This window comes from Mastigoproctus giganteus, chromosome 8 (genome assembly GCF_048544385.1).
Source record: "Mastigoproctus giganteus isolate SK-2022 chromosome 8, ASM4854438v1, whole genome shotgun sequence".
NCBI lineage: Eukaryota > Metazoa > Arthropoda > Arachnida > Uropygi > Thelyphonidae > Mastigoproctus > Mastigoproctus giganteus.
Window position 1 is genome coordinate 78,888,824 of NC_143582.1, and position 21,111 is coordinate 78,909,934.

The 21,111-nt window shown below is 37.4% G+C and overlaps 1 protein-coding gene across 7 annotated transcripts in view; it reads right to left on the reverse strand.

The window, feature by feature from the left end:
• Nucleotides 1-21,111, reverse strand: part of LOC150081658 (protein pangolin, isoforms A/H/I/S-like) — a 558,802-nt gene that overhangs the window by 142,327 nt on the left and 395,364 nt on the right. For all 7 annotated transcript variants that reach the window (XM_090379518.1, XM_090379517.1, XM_090379519.1 and 4 more), the window contains one exon: nt 15,982-16,069. In XM_090379518.1, coding sequence (XP_090235644.1) covers nt 15,982-16,069 — 88 coding nt within the window. The remainder of the gene's footprint in view (nt 1-15,981; nt 16,070-21,111) is intronic.

The window sequence follows — 21,111 nt, forward strand, 5'->3', positions numbered from 1 at the left end:
AAAGGATGGTATATTTTCAGTCAATTAAAAAGGCTGCATGTGAGTGCATCAAAGCCATTTGGAACATTATCAGAATCACTAACTCTAGGAAGAAACTCTCCCCACCCCCCGAGACTGGAGAAGTGTTAATGTTTCCGCAATCCAAAAAAGCTGGTGCTAAAGAGAGATTTTGGTATCTATAGGCCAGTGAATTTGACTAGTAGGGAAGATTAAGATGGCAATTCAAGACCATCTCGACAAGGATGGATCTCAAGCATGGGTTCATCTAGGGAAAGATACTTGACCAATCTGATGAATCTCTATTATACAGTCATTAAACAGTTGGATGTAGGTAATTTTGACAAATATCTAGGCTTCAGTAATTCTTTCAATACCATCCCACATGAAAGGCTGCTATAAAAAATTGGAAAAGGTTGGGATTACTATCAGTACACTGGACTGCAGGCTGGCTAAAAGGCAGGAGACAGAGAATTGTCATAAGTCTTCGTGGTAGACGATGTGTAACAATTAAGGTTTGCCTCGGGGCTAAGTTCTGGCTTCCTCTTTCTAACTTTCATAAATGATATATTGCCGAGGGTATCAAAGGGAGGCTGTCCAAGCTTGCTGATGATTTGAAGGTGGAAAGGGTAGTTATCAATCCGATGCTCAAAAAAATACTTGGAATGGTTGCATGCATGGTCCAAAAAATGGCAACTAAACTTTAATGCTTTTAAATGTAAGGTTATCCATTTGGGAAATAGCTCTCTTGCAGTCGCATAGTAGCTATGGGGAGAGGAGCTAAAAGTGATTCAAAATGAAAAAGACAGGTGTTATGATTCAGATACAGGTGTTAGGAAGGCACACGGTTTCCTATCCGTGTAGGGAAAAGGAAGTCATTATCCCTTTATACTAAACAATGTGTGCGAGGCTGATAAATTCTCAGCTCACAACGATCGGGTAAATCTAATTCTCTATTCGATTAATAAAACCGATATTTAGGATATTGGGGCTAAATTGTCGAAAAACCGTTTTCGATTAGAACCCGCGATAATTAAGCAAGGGTAAACCAAATCAAAAGTATTGAGGAGGAGATGTGAGAGAGCCAATGAAAAGGCAAGAGTTCCCATAACTACCACAAACTTGCTTTCGCTCTTAACGGGGGATGGTATGGGAGAGAAAGGGGCAGCGAGAACTTCGGTCCCACGCTAACGACAATAAGCAAAAAGAAGGTTTATGTTCACAGCGAAACAATGTGCACACCAGGCCATGACGCAGGCTTAAGTAACTAAAAGAACAGTCCTCTTTCATATTTACAACTTTCCCCACTGCCATTGGGAGGAAGCGAAGAATTCCTTTTTTTTTTGCATAGCCAACAAAGGAAAAATTTGAAGGGGGAAAGTAGTGCAAGGCATATAAGGGTAGATGGGGGGCCAAAAAAGAGAGATGGGAGTTGGCTCTTCGTAGACGAACAACTAGTCGAAAGATCGGCAAGAGACAAAGGAAAGAAGAAAGGAACAAAGGCAGAGCAGCCACCAGGCACAAATCATCCGAAAATCAGTAGAGGACCCCACCCAGATTTTGCTGGAGAGAAGGAGGCCGTATAACTGAATTCCAGGAGTGAGTGAATTAACTGGTAAGCCATTATATTGTTCGTGTGAATGTAACAATCGAAAAACAAAACCAAACTGATAACATTTTCAATGCTTCTTTCCTGATCCCAAATGAATTACATGTTAACACAATATAAATTAAACGACTATAATGCTCCCATAAGCACCCGAAAATTCCCATCCTGATGCCCACGAGAAAAGTGTAGTGTATTCGAGCATGATCAAGCACTGAGTTCCGGATGATAATGAAGGATGCACTGAGAGATAACAAGCCAGGAAACTTAGCCACACCCACCTGCGCTTAGCCTCAGAATATGAGTAGTACCAAAAATGTCTATGAGCATTCTAGACGTTTAACCTAGAACAATCTAGTACACTACAAAACGTAAGAATTGTGAAGGGTTAATGTTGCAAGATAAAATACAGGATTTCTATGAAGAGCAGAATGTACTAGTTTATTACCTGATCCACATATTTGACATTATGGAATGTAACCAATGCCTGAATGCCACAATTTAAACAAATCACCTAAGTAGAGTGCAAGTGTTGTATCTCTATTTTGTTTTGTGTTAATAAATATTGTTATGCGTTTCACTAAGTCTCGTCCTCTCTGCCCATATCCAAACACAGCAGCGCAGGTAAGAACCAACTAAGAGGAGTTATATGCGGGGGATCGATTCGAAGCACTATTGTCCGATCCTTTAACACAACACTAATCCTTTGCTGCAGTCACAGGAGTTATATATAACTTCTGGAGACCGAGGGCGGGGATTTTGTCCTAAGAGATTGTGAGTGAGAGCGACTAGACAAAAAAGGGCGTCGCCCCACAGAAACAAGAGGAAGCAAGATGGTGCCTTGAAGCAAGCAAGCGAACAAACCGAAACAACAAGGTGCCGCGACGCTCTACAAATGGTAAGATCATGTAAAATGTACTGAGTGAAATTTTAATAATGATTTTTGTGTATAAAGTCACAATATTTGAAAAGAACCACCACCATTCTGACTTTTCATGATTTCTATGTTATATGAAAGTGTTACACAAATGTTTTCATATAAACAAAAGTCATGGTTTTTATTAGGTTTCAGGCTGCAATGGCTAGATATGCAAAATGACCCCAGGGGCTCACATCTGGTGAATATGGGCTTGGCATACCCAGGGTTGTGAATAAATGGCTATTCCTCAGATTGGGTTGATGTAAGAAGTGGGTTTCCCCAAGGATCAGTATTAGGACCACTGTTGTTTTTAATTTTCATAAACGACATCGATGAAGGGATTGAGGGCGTGATGTCTAAATTTGCAGATGATGTTAAAATTGGTAGAGTAGTTAATGATCACTGTCAAGCTGAGCTTCTTCAGAGAGACCTAGATAGACTTCAGGAATGGTCAGAAAAATGGCAGCCATGCTTTAACCCAATAAAGTGTAAGGTATTACACCTGGGAAACAGTAATCCCAAAATAACTTAATCACTTGGTGGAGTTCAACTAAACCCAGTACTGGAGGAAAGGGACTTGGGTGTTACGATATGGTCAGACATGAAATTCTCTGAGCATTGTAAACAGGGTGCAAGGAAAGCCCATGGTGTCCTATCAATGATCTATCGAACTTTTGCAAGTAGAGACAAGGACGTGATAATCCCATTATATAAGGCTTCTGTTAGACCACACTTGGAATACTGTGTTCAAGTATGGAGACCACACCTAAAGAAAGACATCGAGCTTCTTGAAAGGGTGCAAAGACGGGTAACTCGCCTAGTGAGATCGGCAAAAGGGCATCCTTATGAAGAAAGACTTCGAATATGTGGGTTGCAGAGTTTGGAAACTAGACACCTTAGAGGAGATTTGATTGAGGTGTTTAAGGCTCTGAGAGGCATCAGTAAAATGAATGAGGACGAAATTTTAAGATTATAAATGATGCTAGACCTAGGGGACATAAATTCAAGTTACGGGGGGGAAATGTTTAGACTGGACTGCAGGAAGTTTTATTTTAGCCAGCGAGTTGTAAATTACTGGAATAGGTTGCCTACATGGGTGGTAGAGGCTGACAGTTTGAGGAAATTCAAAGGTCATCTGGATAGTACCTTTGGGTGAGGGAAGCGCATAAGATGATAGGTTTAATTTCCTCTTCTTTTATTAATTATTATTATTTATTTTTTTTTTTATCATTGTTTTATTCGGATTTTTTTTTTGGCTGGTGCAGCATAAGCCATAGGCTTTCTTGCACCATGCGGCCATTACTAATACTAATCACCAATCAGGATTACCAGTTCCTATAGTTTGGCCACTCTGAAAATTGTGCAGTATGACAATCACACACAAGGAGATCAGGCTGTTCTCGCACTTCATAGAATGATGGTTGAAAATTAGGAGAGTAAATAAATTGATTTATGAAGGTCATCATATTAAGACCTAGGAAATGTGTGTGAGTGCAGGAATAGGCTTTAATGCATTTAAAACAATCTGGGTTATCGTAAATTGTGTGCAAAGTCAGTTTCTCAAATGATAATGCTTGTTTGTTATTTGGTTTTTAGGAGCATTAGCAACTAAGGCCAAATGATAATGCCAGATACAAGGAGCAGAGAGTGCATGTTTGTGCTGAACATCCCCCCCCCCTCTCTCACGAAAATGCTAACATGAGAGGTATTACAACATATACACTGCTCCACAAAATTAACAGAACAAAATGATTTTATGAATAATTTATTGTGAACAGTGTTGCCAAATGTGAATATTTGATATAATAGGCATCCTGGCATGCAAATTCTGAGTATCCAGTAGAAATTGATCTACCACCACACGTGCGAATTATTCGTGCCTATAAAAACACGGGTTGTGACCACATTACTTCATTTACATTTTTGGCTTGCTCAATTGGAATAGCCACATCACTAGGCATTCACATGTGGAAGTGGCACATTGGCATCATGCAGTGTTGTCTCGGCACTATGGAAGCAGTTTCAGGAGACAAAAACCATTACAAGAACAGCTGGCCAAGGTTGCCCGAGGGCTATGTCAACCAGAACAGATCACTATCTGGCTCTAACAGTAAGATCCTATGATATCCTGTAATCAATTGTCTCTTGAAGTTGCTGTGGCCACAGATGAAAACATTTCCAACTGGACTGCATTAAAAAGGCTCAATTCAAGCCAGTTGTTTGTATCCTATTAACTCCAAACCACCACAGAGCTTGTAGAAACTGGTGCCATAAATGTGTGACTTAGTGACCTGACAAATTTGGTACAGTTCTGTTCTGAGATGAGTCCTGTTTAGCAACAGATTCTAGAGCCTAGGAAAAGGTCCTAGATGCTATCACATCTGAAGACAAGTAATGTAGTGTCATCCCTCCAACATCAGAGAAAGGGACACTTATGGTGGAGGTGGTATTCTTATGTGGGGGGGGACAGAATAATGATCAATGATCAATGGCCACACTGCTCTTCATAGTGGTAGTAGTGGCATGTGATGCAAGAAAGCAAGTGTATGAGTTTATACAGCATCAGCCAAAAAAAAAAAAAAAAAAAATCACACCATTCCCTCCAAATGCCTGTCCAGTTCCTCCTTAAATTTATTTAACCTATCAACTTCCACAATGACAGATGGAAGTTTGTTCCAGCAATTAACCACCTGCTGGCTAAAGGCAAATTTCCGCATATCTATTCTACATCTGTCCTTCCTCAATTTCAATTTATGCCCACTTAGGTTCGTAATCTGAACAAGTGGAAGAATCCCATCAGAATTCAGCGTTCTCAACCCATTCAAGGACTTATACACCTCAATCAGATCACCTCGCAGGTGCCTAGTCTCCAGCTGCTGCAATTTGCAGAACTTAAGCCTCTCCTGGTAAGAGGATCCCTTCATTCCCCTCACAAATCTTGTTGCTCTTCTCTGTACACACTCAAGCAATTCTACATCCTTCCTAAAATGAGGCCTCCAGACCTGCAGCAGTACTCAAGGCGTGGCCTGACCATTGCCTTATACAGAGGGACAATCACCTCCTTTTCCCTGCTAGCAAAATTCCTATATATCATTGACAAATGATATATAGGAATGACATGCTCTGGCAGCCTGTCTGCATTGCTCAGAAAACTTCATATATGACTGCACAATTACTCCCAGGTCTTTTTCATTTTCTATCTCCTTAAGTGTAGTACCACACAGTTGGTATGTTTCTCTGGGATTACTTCTACCCATAGGCAGTACGTTGCATTTGTCAAGGTTAAACTTCAGTTGCCACTTCTTAGCCCATCTGCCCAAATTATCTAGATCCTGTTGCAGTAGCACACTGCCATTACTGTCATTAACAACCCTGCCAACCTTTGTATCATCTGCAAACTTCGACACTAAGCCTGATATACCTTCATCAATATCATTGATAAATATACAAAACAATAGAGGACCCAACACCGAACCCTGTGGGACGCCACTAATAACATTAGTCCACAAAGAGCAGCACCCATTAATTACCACCCTCTGTCTTCTCCCACTCAACCATCCTTTTATCCATTGTAGCAACTTACCCTTAATACCATTCTGCTCCAATTTGTACAATTGTCTTCCATGTGCAACAGTGTCAAAAGCTTTCCTGAAATCCAAATATATGATATCAACATTATATTTTGCATCCAGTTCCTTTGTAACCACATCATAATATCCTATCAAATTTGTCAGACAAGACTTTCCCTTAACAAACCCATGCTGTATCTGAATTATTGCTGCAGTCTTGTCTAGATGATCCTGCAATGAATCTTTAACCAGTAATTTTTGAACTGGTAACCCTGCACAGTTACGGTACCATCTCAGTAAAGTAACTGTGCAGATCTATGGAGAACAGATCCTTGAACCTTATGTGCGACTTTTTAGGGGTGCAGTTGGCCTAGATTTTCTTTTCATATATGACAATTCCACTGTACACAGAACTCAAGTGGTGGAAGAATATCTTGAAACGGAATATATCCAATGACTGGTGTGGTTGGCACGATCATCAGGCTTAAATCCGATTGAACATGCATGGGAAGCCGGCAGCCAACTCCTCAGTCACTTGTTGAGCTAAGGTCTGCACTGTTGGAAGAATGGGATTTGTTGCCACAGAATCTTATAGATACCATTATATCAAGCATGGTTCACTGCTGTCAGGCCTGCTGGAGGGGATCATGTGCTGGACTGATGCCATGTGACCCTTCTGGTAATTCTTACACAACCCCTATGACTGTCCCTTATACCTGTCCAAAATTTCTTGCTGTCTCCTCATTTCACCATTATTCCGTGGTACACCACCATACCAAATTTTGTCACACTTCGCAAGCTGCAAGAGTTTACACCACGTTTTCTACATGTTCTGTTAATTTTGCCAAGCTGTGTAATACTTAGTACTATGTACAGATTGGTTTGGAAGAGACATTTTTTTTTTTTTTTAATGAGTGGGGTAATTACAGATGCCAATTCAGAAGAATAGTGCCAGCAAAAGTATCTATAGAAAAGACATGCAGAAATAACTGACCGTCTGTGAGATAGAGAAACTTGATAAAGTGGATTTGAGATTTGTACAGTGGGTGGTTGTTCAGAAGAAAAGTAATGCCAAGAGTGAAAAAGAAAACCCAGTTTTCTGGATGCAGAGGAAACTAATTTCCGATGTGCTTATGCCAAGGGAAATTAGAAATGGGAAAATCTTAGTTCAGCTTTGTAATCTTGTCTAGTAATCTGATCATCATCAAAAATAAGTAAAGGAGCAGTAGACTTTTTTGCTAGAAATTAGACAGAAGTGAGTTTTAGGGATTAAGGTTAACTAAGTTTGCTTTTCCACACTGAAAAATTACCTGGAGTATTTAAGGACTTGGTGGATCATATTTAAGAAACTGAAGCTGTTTGTGAAGGATACAAATAGCTTCAATTTCTCCAGTTGGAAGATGGAATGTAGTGTGCTATCATCAGGAAAACTATGGATAGGATTTTCAGTCAGTAGAAGAAGGTCACTAATATACAAGAGAAAAAGAATTGAACCTTGGGGATGACCAAAATTAATGAAGATTTTGAAGACAGAGGACCACTGACCATCACTCACAGCCAGCAGTCAGAGAGAAAAGCAGATACTCACATGCAAAAACCACTTGGCAATCCACAAGATGGGAGCTTGTTTATAAGATCTTTTTGCAAAACACAATCAAAAGCCTTAGAAATGTCAAGAGAAAATGCTTAAGTTACATCGAAATTTTCCACTCATTACATACTGTTTGGGCAATAATGACAGAATCCATATTGGCCATCACTGATCAGCTGGAAGGTTTCAAAATAGTTTAATAGTTGGGGTTGGATGGATTTCTCCATTACTTTGGAAAGATCATACAGGTGAGCACATAAGAACAATAAATGGATGGAAGAGATCTGTCACCACCTTTCGGGGACTTGTTGGATATGAGAAAATTTCTAAGCAGAAGGAAAAACACCGGTGGAATAAGAAACTGTAAAAAGACAACACAAGAAGAGCTGCAGGCTCAGGAGCACAGGTTTTGAGAACTAGCATAGAAATACCCAATGGCATTTTTATGTTAGTAGTTCTTGTAGTTTTCTTGTTATCAAGATTGTTCAGAATTCTTTTGACATTCTTCTGTCAGAAGACAACAGGAGGCATTGAATGGATTGTACTGAGTATGGTAGGAGGTTTACCGTGATTAGCAATATAAGAGTTAGAAGAAAAGTAGGATACTAGTAAGTTAGCTTTATCTTCAGCTGAAGATCCAACAGAACCACAGTTTCAAAAAGAGTCAGAAATGGATGGACAGAAGATGCTGCCAATGGCTTGGCAAGAGAATGCTCAACTACTATTTGGGCAAGAAGCAAGTTTTCTACAATTAGCCTGTTCAAAATCAAGTTTGGGTTGATTATTAACTGTTTTAAAGTTTCTTATGCTGTAACTGTTTATTGTAGGCAGAAAGTGAAGCTGGAGATTTGGACGCATGTCAACTGTGATATGCAACATTCTTATCTTGAACAACCATGCCACATTTATTGAAAAACCATGGTTTAGATAAAAGATGAGGTTTTAACATGGAATGTGGAATAAAGGATTTCATCCCTACAAGAATAATTTCACTGACACAATCTGAGCAAACATTAGCATAAGAAGATTTAAAACAGTAATCCAACTATCGAAAAGAAACAGAAATCTTTCAAATAATCCTATTTTGCAATCTTGCAATGTCAGACATCATGAGGCTGAGCATGGCCATGAGAGGGAAGCTCCATTGGAAAAAAGGCCATTACCAAGTTTTATCTGAGGTTCCTAGAGAACAACTAACACTGATCAAATAAGTTAAAGGGCTGTTTGTGAGAAAAAGATCAGAGAATGTTATGCATGTGCAAGTGCGAGCGTGCGTGAGTGCATGTGTGTGTGTTGAGGACTGTCTTGATATTCTGGTATGTAAATGAACAAGATGAGTGAGTCCACTAATAATTGAAAAATCATCAGCATCTCCTTCATCTGGATCCATGCAACTAGAAAATTGAAGCCAATTGGAGTTGTGAACATGCACTATGTGAGCATCACTATGGAAAATTAACTCATTCTTGGAAAAGTTAGATTGGAGCAAGCCAAGTTTTAAAAAAAGAAAGTCAAAGAGTTCAGATGGATAGTGGAATTAGGAGAATGACAGAGGCAACAACAGATGATTCTGACAGAATAGGGCACAGAGATTTTAAGCCAGAGAAGATTAAAGAAAAAATTCCAAAATAGGAATATCAGAGCAAACATGCACAAGTACTGGCTTTGGAGTGAAAGGAATCATAAAGCAAATAATTAGGGAGACTGAGAAGAGCATTGGTTGAAGTGATCAATAACACTGGTCAACAAGTAAAATGTTACGAAAACAAAAATACCTAATCTTGACTAATTTTATGCTGCTGAACATGAAAATCACATTAAAATTTGTCGATCGGCACTTGTTTTCGAATTACAGTTGGGGGTCTGGTATTAGTGAGTTACTCTACATTATCAACTACGGCTCTCGGCAAAACACATGGCAACACCGCAGTTTCAGTTACCAACACACACTTATCACGTGATCGGCAACTGTTCCTCGCTAGGTACTGAATGATTTGTTCTCAGTTAACGGTTGTTCTCCGTGAGATTCCTGCTTTTTGCACAGTATTTGTCATGCAAGATTAATATGTTCAGTAATTGTGTGAATAGTCCAGATGACTTATGTTACGTATATGTTGAAGTCATATTTGTTTCAAGAAAGCATCCCTTAACTTGAGCCATAAAAAAAAAAAGGCACTACTTCTTGTACTTTGGGTGTAAAGTAGGTGACCAGGACAAGAACTGGACTCCACACATATGCTGCACCGCCTATTCATCAAAACTCAATGCATGGGCAAATCGAAAAGGATGTTTTATGCCTTTAACAGCAGCCATGATGTGAAGGGAGCCAACAAATCACGTCGAAGACTGTTACTTCTGTATGGTGCCTCCTAATAGAAAAGGGATGACAATGAAGAAAAAGTGGACAGAGACTTACCCAAATATACCATCTGTAATTCGTCCCATGCCGCACAGTGAAGTACTGCTTATTCCTGAGCCACCCAATTGTTTTTTGTACACTCTGATGAAGATACTGATGAACATCAACTTGATATGCACAACGAAACACAGCAGCCGTCTACATCAAGGGATCCACCATTTTGTCCAAACTTTTATCCTCCTGAACCATAAAAGATCACAGAAAGTGAGCTTAATGATCTCATCAGGGATCTTGAACTACCGAAAAATAAGGTAGAGCTTTTGGCCTCGAGGCTACAACAGTGAAATCTTCCAAATCATTCTGTGAAAGTGACAACATTTCCTACTCGAAATAAAGACTATAATAAATTCTATCAAACAGAAGGTGAACTCACTGTTTGTAAGGACGTTGATGGTCTAATGGCAGCAATGAACATGAGACGCGTTCCTGAAGAATCACAACTATTTATAGATGCTTCTAAGGGTAGCCTTAAGGCTGTGTTATTACACAACGGAAATATGCTGTCTTCAATACCTCTTGCATATGCCGTCCACAAAAAAGAAACATCTTTTTTTTTTTTTTTTTTTTTTTTTAAGGAGCATTAGCAACTAAGGCCATATTGCTCCGAGGATATGCGGTGGTCACAGGCTCGAACCCCGGTCTAATTAAGAAGGGTGCTACGCACTGCTGCTCCTGCCCAAATGGCTACGGAGGCACCAAAAGAAACATATGCAAACATCCTATTAGATGTACACTATCAGAAGTATGAGTGGCAGATATGTGGTGATTTAAAAGTAATTGCCATTTTATTAGGACTAAAAAATGTTTATATTAAGTATTGTTGCTTTCTCTGCAAGTAGGATAGTCGTGCCAAGGATATGCACAACGAGAAGTGCAGTCGACCTAATGATTTATTAACACCTGGAATGAAGAACATAGCATTTGAACCTCTGGTAGATCCAAATAAAGTTTTACTTCCACCACTCAAACTGGGGCTCATGAAAAATTTCATGAAAGCTTTGGAAGTGAACGGGCCTGTATTCACATACTTGCAAGAGACATTCCCAAGAAGTACAGAGAGGATTATGCAGATGTTTTCACTAGTCCACAAATAAGGCAACTTTTCAAAGACGAACAGCTCGAACGTGTCCTCACTTATAGTGATAAATCAGCGTGGAAAGCTTTTTGAAATGTTTCAACTAGTTTTCTAGGAAATGTTAAAAGCTGGCAAGTACAGGCAGCTTGTGGAAGGTCTCATTACTTCTTACGAAAAACTGGGGTGCAACATGTCATTGAAGATGCATTTCTTGCACTCACACTTGGATTTCACTTGGATGGCACCACAGATTGGCTGGTGCCAATCTGTGGTGCCATCAACGATGAACATGGTGAGTGCTTCCACCAAGACATTGCAGCAATGGAGCGCCACCATGTTAGCCGATTATTATTATTGGATAGTGAAAAGGGATGCTTTCTTAGCTAAATACAAGCAAAAGGCAAAAAGGTCCTGTGTTTGATACAGGTATGTTCGTAGCTATATCTTTCTGCCACATAAATAAAAAATACCTTGTATAAATATTTAAAAAAAACCTACTTTTTTTTTAAAACAAAAGCCAATCTGCTATTTTAAGCACTATTTCCATGTTTAGGACCCTAAAATCTATAAAGTAAACTTACTTTCATGAGCGTAACAAAATATGACCCAAAATTTGTTGTTCAGTATAATTGGGATTATGCCAGGAAAGAGTAAGTGGGGCTTGGCAGACTGTAGGTCGAAATGGAAATCATTGAGATTGGAACTAAGATCATATATTTGTGAAATGAATGAGGAAGTTTATGGGAGGTTTAGATCTCTTTCAGAGATAAGAATGTTCTATAAGTTTGACTATTCATGATGCATTCTGTAGATAAAGTAAAAGTGTGTGGGGGGGGAGGGGTTAGGAATTAATGAAAGGATATTAGATCTACCATAATGCCCATCATAACTGAACAAGACCTCATACTGCATGATGGAAAATGGGATGGTGGTGGGGGGGATTGATGTGGTATGAAACTATGGGTGAAGATTTTCTTCACAGAAGCGTCACTGAAAATGAGAGCCGAGTACACTGCGATGAAGGGTCAAAGTGTCTATGGAGTGATAATACAAGGATTCACCGATAAAAAAAAAAAATTCGAAGACCGAGTCATTCACTGGGAACATCATGTATTCTGTCTTTGGAATTAAGATAAAGATTATTGTTGTGGATCTCTAGAATAGAAACACACAATATAATCAATTCTGCTCACTATATAGAAACAGTGAAGAAGCTGTCTCCATATCCATAACCTTAAATATTGCAAGAATGAGACCACAGAAGATAGTCTCCTTGCCTTATTCATTTAGTTATTTCTATTTCCTTGATCTGTTTTGATTATGCATTTATCATCTGAATATATATATATATATAAAAATTGAGATAAATGTAAAAGTTATGCCATCAATAATAGATTGAACATTACATCAGTCTATAATCCAGTTATTATAGTAAAAGTAAAAATATGTACTACGTTTCAAAGTTATCTGTTGGGCTAGCTGTTATCTTGCCTGTTTTCTGCTAAATTTAAATTATAACCAAATTAGCCTTTATGTTCATGTTTAATAATTGGACTTAGTTAAACAGGCAGATAGCAATCAGAAACAGATAGCTGTGTTAATTATAGGTGGGATATACTGAAAGAGGTTAGCCCTCGATAAAGTTCCTTTCAATGTATCTATATATCAATAATTATCTACATAATCATTATTGTATTATATATTTATATATTATTACTAATTATATGTTTATTTCCAGGGTATGGCATTGTAGACTACACAGGCTATATTAGTCTTTATAAGTTATTTTGGCTTTATGGCCCGCTGTATACTGTTATGTTTATATACATATTCAGCATCTATATAGTACATACTATACTTTTACCATAATAACTATATATATATATATATTAGGTAACATTCAGGAAATTTGTGCAACTCTTAAGATTTCTATTACATCTTTAATTTTAAATCTATCAAAAGCTTCTGTTAAATCTAAAAAATACATATAAATTGGTCTATTATATTCTAATGCAGCAGTTCTCAAACTGTGCATCATGACATCCTGGGGAAGTGCCATAATTTACCAGGGGTGTCGCAGACAATGTAATAGCTTATGTAAGATTTCCATGGCAAACATTAAAAATGTATTAAGAATGACTTTTTTTTTTTTTTACTATTGGATATCTACTACTATTTGATCTGTATTATTAATGTAAATAATTATAGAAAATATTTTGGGTATTTTTGATGAAGAGAACCATCATGTTCCCTGACAGTATTCTTGGGATCCGGTTACTACAAGCAATTGGTTCGGGTATTTTTGCATATTATTTTGGTGTTTATTTTGGTTATGAAATTTGGTGTTTAGCAAAACATGAATACCTGGAATGTAGTAATAAAGCTTTGCGAATACTAGTGCCATTCTCAAGTTCTTACCTTTGTGAAGTTGGATTTTCAGCATTGGCAGTCATTAAATCTAAGTACAGATCAAAATTAAATGTTGAAAAAGAAATATGTATTGCCATTTTGAAAATGACACCTACATTTGATGAATTATGCAATAAAAAGCAAGCACAAACATCACATTAATGTTTTTTAAGAATAAAATAAAATAATATCCCGATTATTATTTCACGTATTAATAATTATTGTATTAACATATTAAAAATAAGAAATTGCACAATTATAGATGTTTTACTTCAAGGGAGGTGTGGGCTCAGAAAGTTTGAGAAATGCTGCTCTAATGACCTTTCTATCATCTGCTTTATCATAATATTGCATCTATGCACAACCTATATGCCCTAAATCCTTACTGTTCATCACTTAATTCCATAATTTCATTAAATTTTCTATTATACAGTTTCAATGAAGTGTTTAATAAGTTATGCCCCTATAATTTTCTGGCAATTGCTTATCTCCTTTATATATATATAAGGTAACATTATATTTATCCACCAATCACTTCAGAAGTGGTTTTTTTTTTTTTTTTTTTGGAACTACTACAGTGGGACTATTGTAGAAACAGATTTATGTTTCAATTATTCTATTGATTCTGTAGCTTTTCTCTTCCATATTTTATTTTATCTATACCTGCACTTTTCCTATTATTCCTTTAATTTCTTTCACATTTAATTCTATGTCCTCTTCACTTATCTTATTTTCTTTGTTTTCTGATATTTGCCACCTTTTGCATATGTATAATTTTTTAAAATAATTAACCCATGTAACTGAATCCACGTTTAATATTTTAACATATTCTTTTAATTATTTTCTTTGATTTCCTACTATTTGCCAAATTTTTCTTTGTGCTCCACAGAAATCATGTTCTAACTCTTTTAAAAACCCATCCCAATACTCTTGTTTTTTTTTTGTTTTTTTTCCCTTCTTCTTATCTTTTCGCTGATTCTATTTCAGATCTTATATTCTTGGTATCTCTGTGCATCTGTTTTATTTGATAAAAGTTTCCGAAATGCTTTTGGCTTGATCTTAGCCAAGTCTTTTACTTCTTCTGTATAATATGGTGTCCATTTTTTTTATTATTTTTTATATTTCATTCTCTTAATGTTTTATATGCTGCTTTATTTATACAAATTTTAATCCTTTTCAGTTTTTCTTCTCATCTTTTCAGTTTTTCTTCTATTGACTGAGTTTCATATTAGTATCAGTATTAATAGTGGCAAATGATGCAAGAAAGCAAGCTTATACAGCGTCAGCCAAAAAAAAAAAAAAATCCCATTTCACCTATCCATTACCTCCAATGGTTCATCTACTTCTTCCTTGAATTTATGCAAACTATCCACTTCCACAACAATGGTTGGTAGCTTGTTCCAGCAATCAACCACCCACTGGCTGGAGCCAAACTTCCGCACATCTATTCTGCAACCATCCTTACTCAATTAAATTTTTGGGTATAACAACCCACAAATAACTTATACAACAGGAGGAACTGAATTAAAAACAGTAGAGGAATAAAGATATTTAGGGTTATGATATGATTGATATGGTTGGTCATAAAGTTCTCCATGCAGTGTAAACAGGTGGCAAAGAAGAACCATGGTGTCCTATCAGTGATTTATCAAACATTTGTTTTTAGAGATTGGGAGATCATAATCCTGCTATTTAAAACATTTTCGAGTGCACACTTGAAATAATATATGTAGGTTACAAGTATAGAGGCCACATCTAAAAATAAGACATTGGGCTTCTTGAAAAAGATCCAAAGATGGATGACAAAATATATAGACTACATTCAGTAACTAGATACCTTAATGGATCTAGTTGAGGTCTATAAGCCTCTAAAGGGGATAGAAAAATGAATGGAGTTGAAATTCATTGCCGTAAATGATGCTAGAACTATGGACCATAAATTCAAATTAAAGAGGAAGATTAAGGACGAGATTGTAGGAAATTAACCAATTAGTTGTTAATTACTAGAATAAGTTACCTTCATAAATAATTCAAGCCAACAGCATGGGGCATTTCAAAAGTCAGCTGGATAAATTCTATGCAAGGGGAAAACACATAGGCAGTTCCCCCCTTTTCACCATATGGCTAATATTAATTTAGAGGACTTAGCTAGAGAATCTTAATTAAGTGGTCGTAGAAGTAGGAAAATTGATACCATGGAATGCTGTGGCATAATTTTAAGATATATAATACTAGAAAGAGAAGAAAGAAGCTCACAAAAATATTCTACAGTGGTGAAAATGCTATCATTTTTCTTTAAAAGGTAAACAAATGGTTAAGTCTGCAGAAAATTGAGATAAATTACGAAAATTTATTAAGATAAAATTTCACTGAAAATTGGTTTTAAAACTTCTTACCACTGTAACTGGGTGAAATCTGGAGTAAATACAGAATGAGGATACTGTCCTGGTGCTGTCAGAGGATACATAGGAGGGCGAGGCATTCCTATAAGGAACAGCATTTCTTATAGATGCCAGGTATTTAATGTTTAAGTATACATGTAAAAAAATCTGTGTGTGTGTGTGTGTGTGTGTGTGTGTGTGTGTGTGTGTGTGTGTGTGTGTGTGTGTGTGTGTGTGTGTGTGTGTGTGTGTGTGTGTGTGTAATTTCCTTCAGAAAATGTGGTTCCTTAAGCCTAAGGTAACTGAAATATTTAATCAAGTACACAATAGTATCAAACATATTATTTCTAGAATTTCTAGAAATTAAAGCTCACCAGTGGGACTCTTTTCTCATATGACTAAAAGTCCTTAACCTCGTATACAATACATTCTTCAAATGTATTTGGACACTGGTGCTTTTCAAAAAAAAAAAAAAAGAAGGGGAAAAAAAAAAAAAAACGGAAAGAAAAAAAAGTTTAATCTTATTTAGGAAGTTAATAATTTATGTGTGAGCACTGTGCACTGTCATTGGCACATGCAGGATCCAGTTAGATTAAACTGTTAAGTAGTCTTGTTCTAAACATCATTGAAATTATAACCATGAAGGTACTATGTACTTCAAACCTCCCATTAAAAGCAGCTTCACAGCAGAACTGCCTCATTTGAAATGCTGGGCCAATGCATGCCGTTAAATAGCATTCTCCAAACCCATACTGAATATATAAGTAACTTCCTGTAATTCTACAGGAAGCATTTTAATTATTCTTGAGGCCAAGGTTTTTTTTTTGTTAGTTGTTGGCGCATCAGCTTCTGTGGCCATATTGCACCTCCCAAGGTTTTTGCTTTTTCTACTCTGATCCAAGCCCGAGGCGGGATTCGAACCCATGACCTTTGGGTTGCTAGGCGGGCACTTTACCCAGCCGGCTAGCCCGGTCGGCCCAAGGACAATGGGTAACACCCACTCCAAGACATTTTGAGGATTTGTGAGTGGCAGTTCTACAGTGGAAATCAAATCTACGACTCTTATAGATAGTGGATGCAGTGCAATGAATCCATATTGTAGCTTAAATTTTTATTACAGAGGAAATGGTGAGGGAGCATCTTTATTTCACCCTTAGGTCGCGCTGCTTTTTTATTTATCTTGATATTTTTCTTAAGATAAATGATTAATGTGTGCCAAAAAACAAATTCTTTAGGTAGGAACTATTAAGTAATAACTGATTTCTGTTATACAGGGCTTTTAAAAAGTGAAAACAATATAACATTGCATACTTGTGGAAATTAGCATATTTTAATAAAATTTTGACTAACATATTATTACAAAATGATATACATTGTGGGAACATCTCTAATGGTATAATGATTTCACCAAAATGTAATATTAAAATTAGAGGTCTCTTCAATCATGGCTATAATTAGCTGGCAGAGGTTATAGGATCCCCTCCCAAGAGAGCTTTTTTTTTTGGGTTTTTCACCCTGCATACATGCAAATTAACCCATGGCGCATACACTTGTATGAACATAATATACAGTGCAGTGCAGTGTGGCGTTAGGTATTAATGCACTATAGAAATCGCAACAATAAAGCCTACTTTGACCTTTTCGCAATGGCCAAATGATATACAGGGTGTTTCAATTAAAATGCACCAGGGTCTATCTCAATTATTTTTAGATTTAGACAATTTGTCATTTGGTCCTTTTTGCCATATTTGGGCTGAAATTTTTGAATTCAATGTTAAAATTGGACTAAGTATAACAATTTAAAATTCATGATTTCTATATTAAAATTTTGCTCAATCAACTACTTTCTTAATGGGAAAGTTGTTTCCAGTCCTTGGTTGAGCCTTAAAACATCATCAGTGTAAACTTCTGAAAGGAGCCTAAACCATTTTACTTGGAATAAATAAAGAAATAATAATAAAAGGGCACGATGGCCAAGCAAACTACCACACACTGGACTACCAGCCTGATGACTCAGGCTTGAGTATCACTTTGGCAGAAACGAAAGTCTCCATCACACTGGGAGACCGGTATAATAATAATAATAATAAATCAGAATAACAAAAATAAATAATAATAATTAAAAATCATTGCGAAACTTGCTCCAGAGGACCTACCTTCCCCAAGGTCAGAGTGACTGCTAAAGCAGATAGTGGTACCGTCTGATGTCACTCCCAAGAATTAACACTGCCACTGGATGTAAACCAAAGCTAAACAGGTCCCCCTCCATAGATGGATGATGTCAAAGAGAAATAATAATCATACTGCACTGAATGTGGCACAGGATAAAGTCACTCGTGTTCGGGCCTTAGGCAGAGGGGTCGGTTCAAAAAGTTGGAGACAGTCTCCCAAGGAAGACAGTGGGGCAAGTGCTGCTGTCCCCCATATAGCTACCACAAGAGAAGGGCAACACCATCCAGCCCCACCAACTGGAAGTGCTTCCTGCACAACTGCACTAGTGACCACCCAGGAAGGAAGAAAACGGCAATGCACAAAGTGGAGTGCCAAAACAAATATGTACATCATGCAAGCTTACTACGAAATAACCAAATTAGAGACCGATACAACAATGTACAGGTTGAGACTACATACCAAGTCATTGGAATTCAGGATAGTCCATGATTCCCGGACATTCAGGTCACCGAATAGCAGACCAGAGAATGACCATCATCGTGAAGAACCTGACAACTCCTGCAATCTTAGAACAAGTCAAGCAGGATGCCAGCGATCAACTACAAAGAATATGGACACAGAACCAGAGGAGAAAGAATAAGAAGAAATAAAATCCAGAGCAGCTGAACTGGAAAGACATGAGGTCATGATATCCAGAATAGAAGACGAGTGGAAGAAGGCCCTAACAGAATTAGAAGTAATGGACCCCACAAAGACCCACCAAAGCAGAGACCCAATAGAATATTGTGACAAGTCACAGACCATCTTAATCAGCAAAGAATACCACACTACCTCGACAACAATGGTGCAACACTGCAGGGCATCCAGTAGCAAACCTTTTATGGATTTACTGGATGAACGTTTTCTAATCCGGCATGGTGGAGAGGTAATGAGAGAAAACAATGCTCTTGATCTGATCAGTATCAGTATTAGTAGTGACAAATAATGCAAGAAAGTAAGCCAATACAGCAGCAGCGAAAAAAAAAAAAAAAAATTCATTTCACATATCCATCCTCTCCAATAGTCTGTCTAATTCTTCTTTGAATTTATTCAAACTATCCACTTCTACAGCAGTAGATGAAAGCTTGTTATTGTTCCAACAATCAACCACCCATTAGGGCTGAAGACAAAATTCCACACATCTGTTCTGCAACCATCCTTCCTCAATTTGAATTTATGCCCCCCCCCCCCCCCCATGAACAGACTGAACAAGAGGAGGAATCCCATCAGCCCTGACTCTGCTGAAGCCATTCAAAGCCTTAAACACATTAATCAGATCAACTCGCAGGAACCTAGTCTTCAAATGCTGCAATTTGCAGAACTGAATCCAATCTTGGTAAGAGCACCCATTTGTTTCCCCCTCACCAATCTCATTGCCCTTCTCTGTACCCATTCCAGCAGCTCTACATCCTTCCTAAAATGAGACCTCCAGAACTGTATGCAGTAATCAAGATATGGCCTTGTACAAAGGGATAATCACTGCCTTATCCCAGCTAACAAAGTTAATGTATATCGGTGACAAAACCCTATGAGCTCTCCTGTCTTCTCCAACTTAGCCATCCCTTTATCCATGACAGTAATTTGCCCTTAATGACACAATGCTACAATTTGCTTTACAGCAGTCTTTAATGTTCAACAGTATCAAAAGCTTTCCTGAAATATGAATATATAATATATGAAAATTATTTTCACATCCAGTTTGTTTGTTACTGCATCATAGTATCAAATCAAAATGGTCAAACAAGATCTCCCCTTAATGAACCCATCCAGTAATTGCAGTATCCCTTCCCTAGGTGACCCTGCATTACTTTTTTAACCAGTAATTCCATTATTTTTCCTGGAACAAATGTTAAGCTAACACATCTATAATTACTCATGTCATCCTTTGTTACCGCTTTGTGAATTGGGAACACATTCACACATCTCCAGGAACCTTCCAGATTATAAAGATGCTCTCGTAATTACGGCTAAGGGTTTCTTACTTACTTTACTGCCTATCTTAATATAACTGGATAAATCCCATCCACTCCAGGTGCCTTTTTTGTTTAACTGCAACAATTTAATTTCCACTTTCCTTTCCATTATTACAAAATCATACCTATTCAGTTTGTCAGCAAACTCAGCAGGATCATCAATATCAAGTGGACCAACGTGATTCAACCTCTTCCTTTTAGTGTTTACATAAGTAAAGAAGTCTCTGCTGTTTTTCTTTGCATCCTTTTCCAAAGATTTCTCATAATCTTCCTTGACTTGGTGGTAGATGACTTTCATCAACCGGTGAAATACCACCACTTTGCTTATTGTAGGCTTGAAGTGGTGAAACCCATGTTTAGTCTCTAGAGCAGGGGTGGGCAACTTTTTTCGTCAGCGGGCCGAATGAAATTTTCGTATCATGATGCAGGCCGGAATAGATTGAACGATTTAATAAAAAAAATCAGAACATAAAAAATGTTATATTACTTGAATTACCAAATTATTAATGTGTTTTAAAAAAAAATATCTGAATGTTCAATTATCATTGAAAATGCGGCATTCAGCATCAATTTTTCTTTTTTTTTTTTTAATTGGCTCATTTTATGGGCTATAAATTATATTAAATTAAAAATTGTAATAATTAGAAAAGGCATAAAACAAAATATCTCGCACCAATATTATTTTTTTCAATAAGAAGTCAAACCTAAAGGAACTTCGTTTGATCGATGCTACAATAATAATTAGGAAATAAGTCTTTGACACTGCGTAGAATCACTTGGTTACTGTTGTACTGGCCGCAATTCCCGATTGAACCGAATTAAGCCGAACATTTACGGCGAGTGTAGTCAGGTATGGATTTTCTATATTTATGCATTTACCGAGGGGGGGGCTGGATTCAACATCGTCACGGGCCGGCTGTTGCCCACCCCTGCTCTAGAGCAAAGTTTCCGGAATTCCCCT